The sequence below is a fragment of the Schistocerca serialis genome, chromosome 7 (genome assembly GCF_023864345.2).
Source record: "Schistocerca serialis cubense isolate TAMUIC-IGC-003099 chromosome 7, iqSchSeri2.2, whole genome shotgun sequence".
In the NCBI taxonomy this organism is placed as follows: Eukaryota; Metazoa; Arthropoda; class Insecta; order Orthoptera; family Acrididae; genus Schistocerca; species Schistocerca serialis.
In genome coordinates this window covers 313,421,066-313,436,308 of record NC_064644.1, presented here as the reverse complement: position 1 = coordinate 313,436,308, position 15,243 = coordinate 313,421,066, and the positions used below count along the sequence as shown (strand labels likewise).

Sequence of the window (15,243 nt, the reverse complement as noted above, 5' to 3'; positions counted from 1 at the left end):
TCTGGTGTAAAGAAACTTACCGCGTAATATTTATAAGTACTACCGGATGCCCAACATCATGCTAGCATTATTTTTTTTCCACAAACACTTTCATAATGTGTAAATTCCGGAAAATTATAAATTGGGTGCAAATTGAAATTGTGGACATACAAAATTGGCGGGAACAGTGTAAAAATGTCTTAAACGGTGGGAAAAATGTTAATTCTTGGAACTTACCTTTATCAAGAGGCCTCAGCTTGCAGAGATTTATGGGGAGTAGTACTTATTTGTAGCAAATCACATGGAATTAAATTTAGTCTGTACACTTAAAATTACTGTATTGCAAACACTGATGGCGGTGAAAATTCACAATATTTATCAAAATATTCAGGGTGGAACTAAGGCAGCTGGGGCCACTAAGACTGGACAACAGTATGTGTCAGTCTACATCGGTCTTTCCATGTGACATGACTGTCATTCAAAGTATGTTTTCTCGTAATGAAATACGTTTTTCATCTAAGGAAGTTAAATTTTGGTTTGACAATACTACAGTTGATTTAAAGGCTATGAAGTAGAGAGCAATCCTCATTCTCAGACGCTATGCATAGTCTGTGTTAGGGCACTTTCTTAATTACTTTAACATTCTAAACGACATAGTTTGCACAGAATCCTTTCAAATTGAAATTGTCAGTACAAAGTGTGAAGTGTAAGTTATCACCACTGCGGAAAATCTCTCCTGCATTGTGTGTCTGTTAAGAGTTGTTCAATGAACAAGTTAGGGTAAAGTTGCCTAGAATATAGGCATCTGTAATTGGGAACTATACACAGGTGGGCTGTGAGTGGTGACGCTGCTGGTGTGTCTCCCTGCACTGCGTACATTAATAGCAAGGATTTATGTCTTAAATATTGCCTGCATTGAGAAATGGCTTGATGTATGCAGATATTTTGATAGCTTCTGAAGGAGTTGGGGCTGTTGAAATGTAAAACTATATTTACCATGCTTACCAACTTCTAAGTTTCTTAAAATGTCCATTTTGATAGTGTGTACACAATTCTTTATTGCTATGAATATTTGAAAAACTTTATCAATTCAAAGGTGAGCAATGTTAAATTTGAATTTCTGCCATGATAATAAATATTTAACGTTCAATACTCAGAAATAACTAAACTGCTTCTGTGGCAAAATGCTGGCTTTTAGTGGTGTCTTTCGGAACTTCCAAAGGCTTTGGCCCTGAATCTAAACTGCAGGTGCATTTTTGGACCACTAAAATAGAAAAAACGGTCAGCTTGCATTTGGGTAAATATGGTTAGCTGTCGGTACAAGCTATAGAGACGGGTGGTGGACCATTAGAATCTATATGTACTTCTTGCACTTCTGCAGTGTATGTGGGTCCAATTGGCTTACCACTGGCGCAGACTTGGTAGCATTTAGAAATGGAAAAAAACTAGCCTCCATATGAGCAAACCACAAAGCTGGATTGTGTGAGCAGAAAGGTGGTAGCCTTACAGCCAGTCATGACATGGCGAGGTTATAATTAACAATCATTTTGTGCAAATCTTTCATAAGCACTCATTAATCCAATGATATTACGTAGGTAAATTGTGTCAGTCTCCACTTTCTAGGTAAAAGCTGTGCAGGCTGTTGTTTGACTTACAACCTGCGTGTACTGGATATAATGGAACCAGACTACACAAAAAGCTACTTCAAATGACAGCTTTATTGATCAGTCACAGGATATGGTGAAAAATAAACAGTTCAATCAATCATTCTGAGCTAGCAATGCAAAATCACGTAACATCCAGAGAACAGATCAGATTTATATCATAACTGTGCACAACCTAATTACGTGCATGGACGGTAGAAAATATAAAAATCATGAACAAAACTGAGACATTATACGTAAACAGTGCCTCTGTCAGTTGTGTGATATTTGGCTGTGCAATGTTTGTAAACACAAGACACGTACGACACTTAACAACCGTAGTTGCACAATTTTGCCGCAGCCTCGAAAGGTAGTTAACTTCCCTAAGTTTATGCTGAATCTAAATTACAGAAATGACGCCCCTAGCTGAGTTGCTTCCACACTAGTAACAAAGTCCTTACGGAGCCAGTGACTTTCATTGTTCAGTGAGCCGCAGCTAACTTCTATCCATTGACTCAAGCTTATAACTCTTGCTGCATCTATCTGCAGATGCTCCTCACATCTAACTCCTTTACCTCTTACTTCCTCTTTCCTGACCACCGAGTATGGGTCTTCGACACTCTGTCTTAGTTTTCTCGCATATTCGTTTACCCCCCAGACCTACATGTAGTAGTGTTGATTAGCTCCCCATTGCCTTATTGGCTACTCGTGCGTTGTTCCTCTTCTCTATAAGGAGAGGATAGGAAGCTTTTCCTTAAAAGGCCTCATTATTTCCAAAGCTCTTAACTGGCTTCTTACAAGACAGCGTATTCCCCACCGCAAGCCCTCTGTATTTCTCTCGCACATTGCTTGCTCTTTCTGGGATGACCCTTTCATTGTTTAATGACGTACCCTTATTAATTCTCACTGTACCTGTTTCAGTGCCGCCGCCCCCCCCCCCCCCCCCTTTCCCCTTGTCAATTGTTTCCTGGACTAGATTTGTAACTGTGGACACTACAGTTGTAGTAAATATTTGGTTGTTTCTTCTGAATATGTCAAGATTACCAAGGTTGTGGCTGAGGTAGGATTTGAGAACACGTCTGTAATGTTTGGATGCTTAGAGAACTTCTCATTGACAAGAGAATGCTGGACTCGCATTCGGGAGGACAACGGTTCAAGCCCGTGTCCGGCTATCCTGATTTAGGTTTTCCTGATTTCCCTAAATCGCTCCAGACAAATGCCGGAATGGTTCCTTCGAAAGGGCATGGCAGACTTCCTTCCCCGTCCTTTCCTAATCCTATGAGACCAGTGACCTCACTGTCTGGTCTCCTCCCCCAAAACAACCCAGCCCAACAACATGAGAATGTGATAGTATTCCTTAGTCTCTTGTTTCCAGCATGTCAACTGCTTGCTGCTCTTTCAGTGGTTGTCTGAAACCAGCAGTTCACACACCCTATTTCATTGCAATCATTTCATAGTGAAGGTTGACACCCTTGCTTCATTAAACACATTAAATACTCCACTGGCACCCATCTGTCTCACGCAGAAATGTTTACTGTTATTTTTTCAATTTTAAATTGGTTTAATTCCAACTACAGGTAGATTCAGGCAGTCAACAATTTACATATGGTAGATGTTAATAAAAAGTGAAGGTAAGTAGTTCACATTTTCCATGGTTGACAGCATGACAAAATTTGCTACGCAGTCACCAATCCCTTCTGCATATTTTTTTCTAGTTTCCAAGAGAACCACACAGAAGTGATGGACCACAGCAATCCATTTGCCAGGATTTGCAATCTTTCCAGAGGTCATGACTGTGGGCAGGTTGCAATGATTGATCACTGATCTGGAATTTTCTTGTGGTTCAGTGAATAAAATGGGTGTGTGATGATATGGCTGTATGGCTGTGACTAGTCTGTGTTAAGTGAGGTCAGGGATTTTGTTTCATTTAGCTTTCCCATGTTGAGTGAGAATTTATAATTGTTAAAGGACCATGAACCAATCTGAGAAGTGAAATTGAGACCAGAATTGAATTATTCTAAGCAATAAAAATATATGGTAAATACATTGATTTCTTCAGATTTTGCATCAGTAAGCATTTTCGAGGTCGTACTGTTGAAATAAAATGGATGGAACTTAATTAGCACATACAAGGCTCCATCTGATTTATTTATGAAGGTTACAATCATTGTTAAAGTTTTTAGATGCTAGACAAAATGAAATGCCTTAATGTTAAGGAGATATGACTTTTTAGGACAAATAGATTATGCAACTTGAAATCACTTGTTTCATATGGTTTAAACACCCCTCTCACAATTTACAACAGGAGTTACTGCAGTGAGCAATGCTGATATTGATAACATTTCTATGCAGACATTCAAATTGCAGAAGAAATTGTGTAAATAAGTGCAGTTAAACAATGAATGAAAAAAAGAATTGACTAAGTTTTTGCACAATGGAAAATGAACACAATCTCTATGATGTCAATGCACATCACCTAAACTGCCAGAGCTTCACTTGTAAATGTGAGACAGCCACTGTAGTACTCTTTTTGCATGATGTAAAAAGGTTCTCAGCAGCCATAGTTTAATATGTGAATGTAAGATGACTTTGTACTTTCCAAATGAGTAGTTTGGGAAAAATCTTTTACTAAATACAGTAGATGACAATCTCTAATAGTGTATTCTTCGAACTGCCCTTACATTCACACATTAGGACTAGGCTGTAGGAGCAGTGTGGATGTACAACCATCAACAAAATTGGTTTTTAGACACGTTTGGCTGTTACTAATAAATATGTTAAAAAGGTTATTGCTTCAATATACTGGCCTGCAAGAAAGATACAGAAATATTTGAGGAAAAGGACTGCAAGTTAAAATAAGATTGAGAAAGCCTTGTAGATGTGGTTGTGGGTATTATGAAGAGAAGTCTGAAAAACCAGCTCTAAGGGAACATTCCTTTGACCTTGGAAGCTAAAAGATATTTATAATTGTAATTTTAACCAGTTTGGTTAGATCTTCCATTTTTGATACCAGACAGGGAACTTGCAGTAGCAAGAAGAGTGAAATTGGGCTTGATTTTTAAAACTTTTCCCCATGATTTGTACTACAGCCAGACTTCTTTTAGTGCACCAGTAAGCCAGTGGTCCACACTGATGCCACTTTCTGCCAAGAAAGTAGGAGTTGGTTTGAAAAAGTTCTCTGAAATTTCATAATTTTGGAAAATAAATTGGTGGGAATTTTGAGTGTCAGTTGGAAGTTATCTGGTAAAAAAATCTAGTTCTTCTTGGTTTTACCCATATAATATGTATTAAATTTGTGTAGAATTTAGATTTCTGGCATAGCTAAAATATAAAGTTCTGAAATTATTTTTCAGTTCCCGATGACCAAGATGCTGAAATTGATGAAGAAACTCGTGCTTTGCTGACTACAGACTTCGAAATTGGTCATTACATCAGAGAGAGAATTGTTCCGAGAGCTGTCCTGTATTATACAGGTGAGAATATGCATAATCATAGGTATTTTCTGTTAATCTTAAAAATGAAACTTTGTGCTGAAACGCTTCTTTTGAAATAATTAAGTCCCGAAATAGAAAAACATGAATGGTGTTGAAAACAATTAGATCATTTAAACAGCAGATTGCAATAACTGTTCACAAGATTTCAGCAGAAATTTGAAGACCCCGCCTGTAAACAATGGTAAGGAATAAGTTGGTTATTTCAAGAAATTGTTCAGTATTTCTTAAATGTTTCTAGATCATGCAATGTGGTCTTTTTATTCAAAAAGTCATGTACAATAATGACAGTTGTAAATGGGCAAATTCTGTCCAAGACTTTAAAAATTAAGTTTATTAGTTACATGCAAACTGACTGAACTTGCATTATAATTGACTGACCACTGTTTGCTTTCCATGCAAAATTAAATGTTCTTTGAAACCTGTGAAATTTAAAAGGTATGTTTTAGTTTTTGTTAAAGTCTTGCATTAACAATTTTTACTATAATCGAACAAACTAAAAACTAATCTGTGATCCAGCTGTGTATAAAATAAATTTTACCAAGCACCTCACTGTTGCATGTAAAAGTATGTTGAAGATGGTCCTTAACATTTCCAGTTGTCTTGTAAATTCATGGTAATTCATGATTAAATATTCACACGTAGCTGACTAGCACGTGTGTGTTCAGGATCTTTGTTGTACTTAACCACATGATCCTCAGATGTGTATAAATCTTCCATAAAAGGCATTTACCTGGAAAAAACACCATTTGTTTCTAATGGTGGCAGCCCTTTGTGGCACTTACTGCTGTTTATATGTACACATCCTGACAGTTGCCATTAGTGAGAATCTGAAATTAGGGAACTACAATTTCTCAGTTCATCATGAACTAATATGAATAAAGTACCTAGCTTACCACGTTTTACATGCAATTAGTCTGACTGTCCCATATCAGTTACAGCTGAGATCATTTTTTAGTGTATACCATTGTAATAATCACATTTAACTTAGAGGTTGTTTTGAATACATATTTTGTGAGTGTTATTCAAAGAAAACAAAGGAGAATGGTTAGTGATGTAAGAGGTATCTGTTCTGTGGACAGGTAGGCTTGTATATGCAATCATCTGAGAAACTGCCATGGCAGAAATGTGAGTGGGTACTGTACAATCTGTGGAAGTTTGAGGAGGTTACTTACATATACCAACAGGATGTTGATTGCTGTTAAAAATTAGCTATCTGCAGCTGACCTCTTCTGTAATTAATTTTTACACTCTCAGGTGGACTTGCTAAACTGTCTGTATCTGTTGCAAACTAGCCACATAAGGTAGACCTCTCATGAAGGACTTTTGTGACTATTTAGTATGGTCACAAAACATTTTAACTATATTTGAAGTTGATTTTGGAGTATGCAATCCATTACAGCTATATCACAAATTTTTGAAAGCTCTTAAGCAGGATTTACTGTATCTAACTATACTGAAAACAATTGCAATGACAACGTTAATGCTAAGAAGATAGATTGCAATGGACTGATTGGCAAAGGAGCATAGGTAGTAAATATCGGACTCACTCCTAGGTGGTCACATTGTTCTTTTTCCTGTGGGGCCAGTTAATGCTGGAATATCATGTAGGTGGATACATAATAAAAATTGGATCACTGCAGAAACGAGGACAAATTATGATTGTACTGCTGTCATGTGACCTCTAGCAAGATGGTAGGAATCACAACCTCAAAGAAAATGATAGCATCATTCTTAATACTGGAATTTGCTAAAATTCTTCAAACAACTGTGATCCTTGTCAGTTCCTGCTTCTGATGTAGTCTTGTAACATTGAAAGACACACCATGTCAACTATTAAAAGCTTGCTACTGAAGTACTTATGAGAAAAACGTTCTTGCATTTGCTTGGAACTTTGATATGCTTCCAGATTTGTTGATAAGGGTTAGGGATCCATAGTTTGCCAAATGTCCTGACAGAATATTTAGTTAGGACACTGATAAATAGGCAGGATTTAACCTGAAAACACACCAAATTGAGTGTGAAGGATGATAGCAACATAGCTCTAGGTATTATTCTATTATTAAAAACCATTAAAAAGTCTCAATCGCATTTTCAGATTTGTTAGTAACAGATTTTGGGCCTTTCCTTGGACCATCTTGAGGCTTACGTGGCCATTATGGCTACTGCTGGTGACAGTGAGATCCATAGCAATACTCCATCTACTGCAACCAGCAGACATAATGGCAGTGTAATCTCAAAGATGGTCCGGGGAAAAGGCCAAAACTGGTTGCCAACAAAAATCTGAAAAAGCAAGAAACTGTTTTAATTGATTTTTAACATTTAATCAGGGTTGCCACATGTTCTATAAATCGGGGAATTTCAGACATGTTGGGGAAATTGAGGGTAATATCAGGGAAACTTGAAAAAAAAATTTGAAAAATCTCATTTTTTGACTCAGTAGATGAAATGGTTTTACTCAATGGTCATGTGTCGTCCCTGGCCGGGTGCAGCTGAATATGTATGCTGCTTCCCTGCTATCTCAATACTACTGCTTCTCCCCTTCCTACTACTCACCTCTGCTTGCAGTCAGTGCTGCCACCACTACTTGCCACTAGCCTTGCAGCTGCCGAAGAAAGGCAGGGAGGCATTGAGGAATGATTTGTTTGGACCTGATTCTGACTGTAGGTGCAGTGGCCGGAAATGGCGGTCGTGTGCTTGAGTTGTCTGTGATTGTGTGAATGTGTGTGTGCTCATTTTCTGACTAAAGCTATGGCTGAGAATTTAGTTGTGAGAGTGTGATTCTTACCTACATGCCTGTGTGGCTTGGTAATCATATTTTTGGTAAATTGCTACCTATCATCATTATTGATTCTAGAGTATTTGAACAAGTTACCTGTTTCATGGTTTGATCACCATGGTCTCATTTTGTCAACAAGCTGTTGGTGGCTGGTGACAGCTGGCCATGGGAGTGGATTTCCACAATGGACCAAAACTGGAGGCCATTTCTGCGGGTATTTGTAAAGGATTGGGCCTGCCGATCTGAAGCCATTCATTTCCCACTAATGTGCAGGCCCTTGCCATCACATCTAGTCTCGCCAATCTGCTTGCAGGCCACATCTGTTTGTGTTTGGTGTAATGCAGTGGATTATCATGGTTTATCCATATACCTAGGTACTTCGTACAGTGTGGTGTTTTGTAGAAGTTTTGTTTTAGTAAATTTTGGCACTTCAAAAGTAGTTTATATGTTAGAATCTATGGATGATTAGAAGAAAATTGTTGCGGTTTGTACATTATGTACCCATGTACTTCCTGTGGGGGGGGGGGGGGGGGGGGAGGAATCACACAGTACCTGTAAATAATAGACACCACACAGTGGGTAATAATTGCTAATAACGAACATAGCAGAACCAACATTTTATTGGCAGTCACCTACAGTGTTGGTTTACACAATTCTTCCACACCTTATACACTTCTTTAAAGAGGCCTACTTTTATCTGGGGTTGTTTCTGAAATCAATTAAGGTATTTTAAATCTGTCTTGTGACAAGGAAATGTTCATTTTTCTCGCCAAATGTTTCATTTTATTGAAATAAAATATCAGTGGCCTTAATGAGACCACATACCATTTGGCTTGCTTTCTCCATCTAAAAACAGTTCATTACAAATGATGTTAGTACTCTTTATTTTTTTCTCACATCAGGAAACGCAATCTGCTTGCAAGTTCTTTTGTAGATATTTCCTAGTTTGCACTATTGTTTCTTGTACTGTAGCTGCGAAGACATTGCCAGCTTGCATCTTAATTTACCTTGAAATCTCAATTTGTCAGGGAAAAATGCTAAAACTTGTCTGGAAACCAGGGAAATATCAGGAAATTGTGCTTGGGGAAACTTGCAGCAACCTTGTTTATATTGATTGCTATGCTCCAGAATGCTTTCTAAAATTTTATTTTATTATATAATAGCATTTTTGCTCGGAACAGGAGCTTTGCTCTACGTATATTTAAATGTATGTACAAAGTATTTGACAAGTAGCTAGATTTCTCCCTTTGTGACAGTTCTTGTGATTGTCTCTCAGCTGGGTTTCCAAATTTCACTGTAAGAGCTGTTTTCTTGTTTGATAACGTATCTGGTTTGTACACACACACACACACACACACACACACACAAAATTCATTGGATATCCAATTAGTATTTGAAGCATGATACTAGTTTTTATGGAATTGTTGGCTTACTGTTTTGAAATGTACACGGAAGTTTGCCAAAAGCCTTTCCATGCTAAGACTATTCATGATACTGCAGTGTGTTGAAGCTGAAGTATTTTACTTGTTTTAGCTAATTTTCCTGAATTAGCTGATTATCGCTAATGTTTGCTGTCCTGAACATAACTTGATAATTCTGTAATGCAATCACTTTGTAATTGGCTAACTGTACAGTAGCACTTATTCAGTGCCACATTTTCAAATGTACAGTTTAGTTGAAGTCTTAATACCAAAATTACCTTGTTAATTTCAGTTGTTGCAAGGAAATATAATGTAAGATGTCAGTGCCTGTGTTCATGCTGTGAAGAGGCCTAAGTAACTTGCTGCAGATTGTGTGAAATTTTCATTGTGAACTGGTTTTTAGAAATAAAAAATGTTTATTGGATTAATTTTTGTAGGTGAAGCATTAGAAGATGAAGATTTTGAAGAGGAAGAGGAGGGTGAAGAAGGTGAAGAAGAGGAAGATGACGATGATGATCCTACATACAAGCCTGGCAATCGTATTTCTGTTCGTTCTGGTAATAACCCAACACCAGGTGACTGTAAACAACAGTAGCAGTTTGGTGTTTGCAGCCGCTCACACTCTTGAATCTGCTTCTCTTTTTTGTATGAAAAATTAAAAATAGTATAATGCTAAATTCTTAAAAATTGGCAAATCATGTTTGTTACATTGATACATGTTTTATAATGTTCGTTTAAAATTGTCTGTTGGTTAGTTTTCTTATCATAAGAACTATTTTCACTGTACACCCATGTTGAGTGCTTGAACCACAATGGTTGTCAATAAAGCAAGCATTTTTATAAAAACATTTTGTTACATGTGTTAGTGCCAAATGAGACTGCTCTAATTTTTTGTGTGGTATTAAGAATGAACTGCACAACTTATTGTTGGTAATGACAAAGTGTAACAGGAATTGTGTTGCTTCTGTTTGTCATGAATTACTGCAAGAAATTAATGCAGATGTTGTGTATCTGCAGCTTCTGGTGATGTATATGTGTACATTGACTGTGTTTGTGAAACAGCATCTCAAAAATTCTGTGGATCAGACCTTCACTGAATGCTGTTTTCAAGAGTTAATCACAACTGTTGTGTAATATATTTTTTGAAAAACAAGTGTGTTTAAACACTGAAGACTTGGTCGCAACCCTTGCCACACCCTTCTACTGCACAGAATGTGGTTTAGGATATCATGTTCATTAGTGTGTGTGTGTGTGTGTGTGTGTGTGTGTGTGTGTGTGTGTGTGTAAGAAAGATAGTTGAATTAAGTGGCACATATTAACTGTATCTTTATACCTATGCAATGTGAAATGGACTGCAAACATAAATTATCATGCTTATGCTATTGTAACATTAGTTTGGTGATACAACATTAAAACACACTTTCTGCAGTTTTATGGTCTCCAATTTTAGATACCATAATATTTTATTTTTGTCAGTTTTGGTGCTGAGAAAAAGCTTTTTTTTTCCCCTCCCCCTCAAAATTTTATCTGACATGTAATAAGTTACTTTGTAGAAAGTGGTCTATACAGCTAATTGGTGTGAATTGGTGCAGATAATTTAAAAGCTACTATTTTACAATATTCACAAAATATTACTGAGGCTTTCTTGCTCTGAATTACTTGCTGATTGGGGATTCAAACTATGGTACCAATGGTGTGAATTATGTACGTGGTTTTTAATTGTCTCCATTTTAATTGTGGTGTACACTGAACGTTTGTTGCATCTTGTTTCCTCACCTGCAGAATTATTTAATTTTAAAAAAATGCATGGTAGTTTTCTGCTGTAGTTGCAGAGTTTTCTATGGTGGAAATGTTTCGCATGAGTAGTATACTATGAAAAATTCCATATGTGCCTTTGAAGGCTGGTAACTTATTTTGCATTGTGATTGGAAACCCTTTTAATAAAAACTTGTTGAAATTATTGTAATAATAGTAACTCAGGAAAGTACATGACTGCTAGTTTGTATAATACATATTGTATTTTAAAATTGTTTAGCTCCAATCTTCTGTTTTGAGCTGCGTTTACTGTTGTGGAAAGGAAAAAAATGACCTTTCAGTTGTTATTTAATAGTATAAGTACTGCTATCATTTATTGCACATTATCACTGCATGGTTCCTTGTAAGAACAGAATGTAGGTTACATTCTTAAGGCTGCTTTTAGTGCTTTATCAAACATGAATATCAAAGATCTATCATTGTTTCTGATCTGATTTTGTAACTCATTTTGTAATAAAATGCATTTTGCTGTAGAAAGCTTTCGTCTTTCGAACATTATCTTCATGGATGTTTCTCTTATTTTTCAACCATTTGGAAAAATAACATGTATACCTCAGTGTATTAATTTTACTATTTAAAAATGTAGTTCATCATAAAATGCTTATGCCAGAGTAGTACAAATGTCCTTGCTGTTGGTTTGTACACCAATGTAAAAGTGAGAGCTGTGCGTGTAGTTTCTTAGTAGTGGGAAGCAGGTAACTGGTATTTACAGGGAAATCAGACTTAACACTCCTTAAGGAACTTCACAAAATGATGGGAAATTGTTCTTAAGTCTATTTTATAGTAAGCCACTTTATTACAGTGAAGCCTCTTTATAACGTTCCTCCATATGTTTTCCTGTGTTACGTCCGTTTCCGTTTTTTTCGGTCTTGACTAAAAGCCCATATAACCAATGTTAAATTTCCCTCTTTACTTAGTTATCTCTATATTACAATTTTCTTCATATAATGCTCATATTTTTGGAACCCTGGTCAATTATTTACCTCTTTATAATGTTTAAGTGACTGGATGTAGACACATCGTTTTCCGTTTTGTGGATTCAGTTTGCACTTGTGGTTGTGATGCTGCCACTCTACGAACTGCTGCACTGGAACTGGTGTATAGCACTGCAGAATACTGTGCCCCAGTCTGGAGCAGAAGCCCGCATGCCAAAAAGTGGATGTACGACCAAATCCCACTCGGAGAACTGTCACCGGCACACTCAGGCCAACCCCCGTTGAGTGGCTTCCGGTGTTGGCAAATATCGCTCCTGCTTCCATACGTAGAGAGAAAGCAACCCAGGACATTGTAGAAAAAATTGAAGCAAACCCAAGGCTACCCATACATACCGACATGGGAGGACCCACGAGACTCAAGTCCAGGAAACCTATCGTCTGGAGCAGAACATTGGGCACAGAGGGTCTCGATGCTGAATGGAAGAATGCATGGCAGGGTCTGAGAAGAGGCATCATGGTCTGAGAAGAGGAGTCGTGGAAAACCAGCACCTAATCCACGTCCCAACCAAAAGGGTTGAAGGCTTCAATCTCAACAGGAAACACTGGTCGGCTCTAAACAGGTTTCGCACGGGAGTTGGATGATGCAAACAGCAACCAACCAAATGGGAATACAGACGATCCGTGTTGTGACTGTGGCGAGGTACAAACAACGGACCATCTTCTGGTTTGTAACATTCATGGTTTGAGACAGCTCTGATCTCGCTCCACAAGTTAACAATGCCAGGAAATGGCTCCGTAATCTTAATGTTACTGTGTAATTAATTGTCTTCAATTTTTGATTTTTGTTCCAGTTAATGTAATGTAGTTTCCCTGAAATAATTGTAATGTAATAACTGATATAATTTGTTTCCACATTGTGAGTTCCAAACATTTGTGATTAATATTAATCTTATCTGTTCTTTGTAAAATGTATCTGGCAGATCGAACGAGAAATAAGTTTGCACTGGCTCGGAAAGTCTGTGCTCAGCGTGTTTTGTGTCAGCGGCAGAGCCTGGTCACGTGACATTTGACGCACATTCTGCTTGCAATCTTTTTGGCGCCATTTCAGTCGATGCTTTGTATTCACAGCATGTTGTGAGAGTTGAGCAGCAAACAGTTCGTGTGTCTTAGATATAACGTTTTTTTAAGCTTTCATCAGTGGACATGAGTGAAAAGTGGAAGAACATTTCTCTGTAAGAAGTTTGTTAGTAATAAAAGTGGAGGCATCTCCTGGTGAGTCGCGTGGAGCTAGTGAAGCTACTTGAACCAGCCCTGCAACACTCAACACTTACGAAAAACAGATCGGTTTGAGAATTGTGGAAATTCGAAACTTATGCGTTTGAAACCATCGACTTACGACGAAATGGAGGAAGTTTTATTAACTTGGTCTCACCAACCACATGCTGCAAACATTCCTATAATGGAACTATTTTGAAGGAGAAGGTGCTTCAAATATCACTGCAGTTAGGAATGGAAAATTTTAAGGTGTCCAATGGATGGATTGATAAATTTCGACAGTCATGGTGTTGTATACAAAGCGGAATGTGGAGAAAGTGTTTTAATTATAAAAAACTAATCATTTGATACAGTGATCATTTGCAATGAATATCATATTACAGTGTTGTGAGAATTTAAAATGTCATCTATGGTACCATTTGTCAAAGCTGATTAGTGGTATCCCAATCTTCAGTAATGCCCTATAATTATTATTTGGAAGCCTTCCTCTTTATAGTGTTTTTCTCTATACAGTGTTTAGAATTTGTGGTTCCTTGGAAAACGTTATAGAGAGGTTTCACTGTATTTGTATTAGCATTTATTTGTGGAAGTTGTGGTTTTACGTAAGTTAGAGGTTTTGAAACGTGGTAGTTTCTGCTTTTCTAGGAAAAAGAATTATAGTTAGTTCAGTCGTCTGTTGGATTTTTATCATTTATTTGAAAGTTTTAATGTCAGAATCTCCAGCAGAAATACATTTTGTCGCATTTGATAAAACTTCTGTAGTGCAGACATGAAACAGAAAAGGCCGTATCTACACTGTAGACAAAATATATCTGTATTGCTTCAAATCATGAAATTGGCGTTATCATACACCAAAAATCACTTTTCAGAGAAATGCAAACTATATGATAATTAGCAACTGCTGTTGGCTGACAACACAAGGTGTTCGAACCAAACAGAGAATTGCTGTCAATAGATGCAGATACATGTATGAAGATATGTATTGGCATTAAGAGATGTAATATTGTAGGATGTGATGTACAGTTAAATTTTAGTGGCACACTCCAAATTGAGAAAAACCAAAATTGAGTGACAGTCATGATTGTAAATATTGTTGTTGCACTAGAAATTTAAGGGGTGCTGTTAGTTCTCAAATGAACAGCCAAGTTTGTAATTTCTACCTATTGAAACAAATTTTGAATACTTCACATCTCCCTGAAATCAATTATTGCATTTTTACAATTTCCCAGCAAATCCCATGCAGTTCATACATTTTACACAAAAGGTGGCCTAATTAGTGACTGTTCGCAGTTTGTTGCCCAGAAGATGCAGTACAATAGTTCTTGCCTATTGTTGCAGTTTTTGTTCATTGTTTCTAAAGCTTAGCTCAAGTCTTCATTTGCTAATGTATAGGAATGCAACTTAATTGGAATGAAAAATACTAAATACAATATTGTTCGGTTGCAGTGTTGAAGACAGCACTAGGGGCATGGAGCAGCCCAGGACTCAAAAGTTGACTGCATAATTTTGTAAATGCTACTTTAAGGCAAACTTCATTTTTGCCACTTGCAACACGTCTTTCCTTGTCCTCCCCATCCCAGCCACATTTTCATTAAATGTAAATAATGGGAAATTTATAATTACATTAATGCGAAAGTGGTAGTGGATTAAGCACAGAGATTTAAAGAGCACTAAAAAAAACTGAAAAGTTGTAAAATGTTATTTCCTGCTATGTGAAAGCAGGATTGTATTATAAGACCTGTAGTGAAATTTGGGCCCTGAAACACTTGGTTGTTAACTGGAGAGACAGATCCACCACAGTTGTACCTAGCTTTGAGTGTCACCTTGACATAACAGGAGAAATTGAAAATATTGGGTACATGTGGATTGCTGTAAATTTCCTGTATAAGCTTCACATAAAATATG

General features: G+C 37.1%; 1 protein-coding gene across 3 annotated transcripts in view; it reads left to right on the top strand.

Moving 5' to 3' along the window:
- The window catches only part of LOC126413332 (nucleosome assembly protein 1-like 1), a 28,382-nt gene extending 16,777 nt beyond the window's left edge, over positions 1-11,605 (top strand). For all 3 annotated transcript variants that reach the window (XM_050083240.1, XM_050083241.1, XM_050083239.1), the window contains 2 exons: positions 4,976-5,095; positions 9,751-11,605. In XM_050083240.1, coding sequence (XP_049939197.1) covers positions 4,976-5,095; positions 9,751-9,908 — 278 coding nt within the window. In that variant the 3' untranslated portion in view covers positions 9,909-11,605. The remainder of the gene's footprint in view (positions 1-4,975; positions 5,096-9,750) is intronic.
- The last annotated feature ends 3,638 nt before the right edge of the window (positions 11,606-15,243 follow it).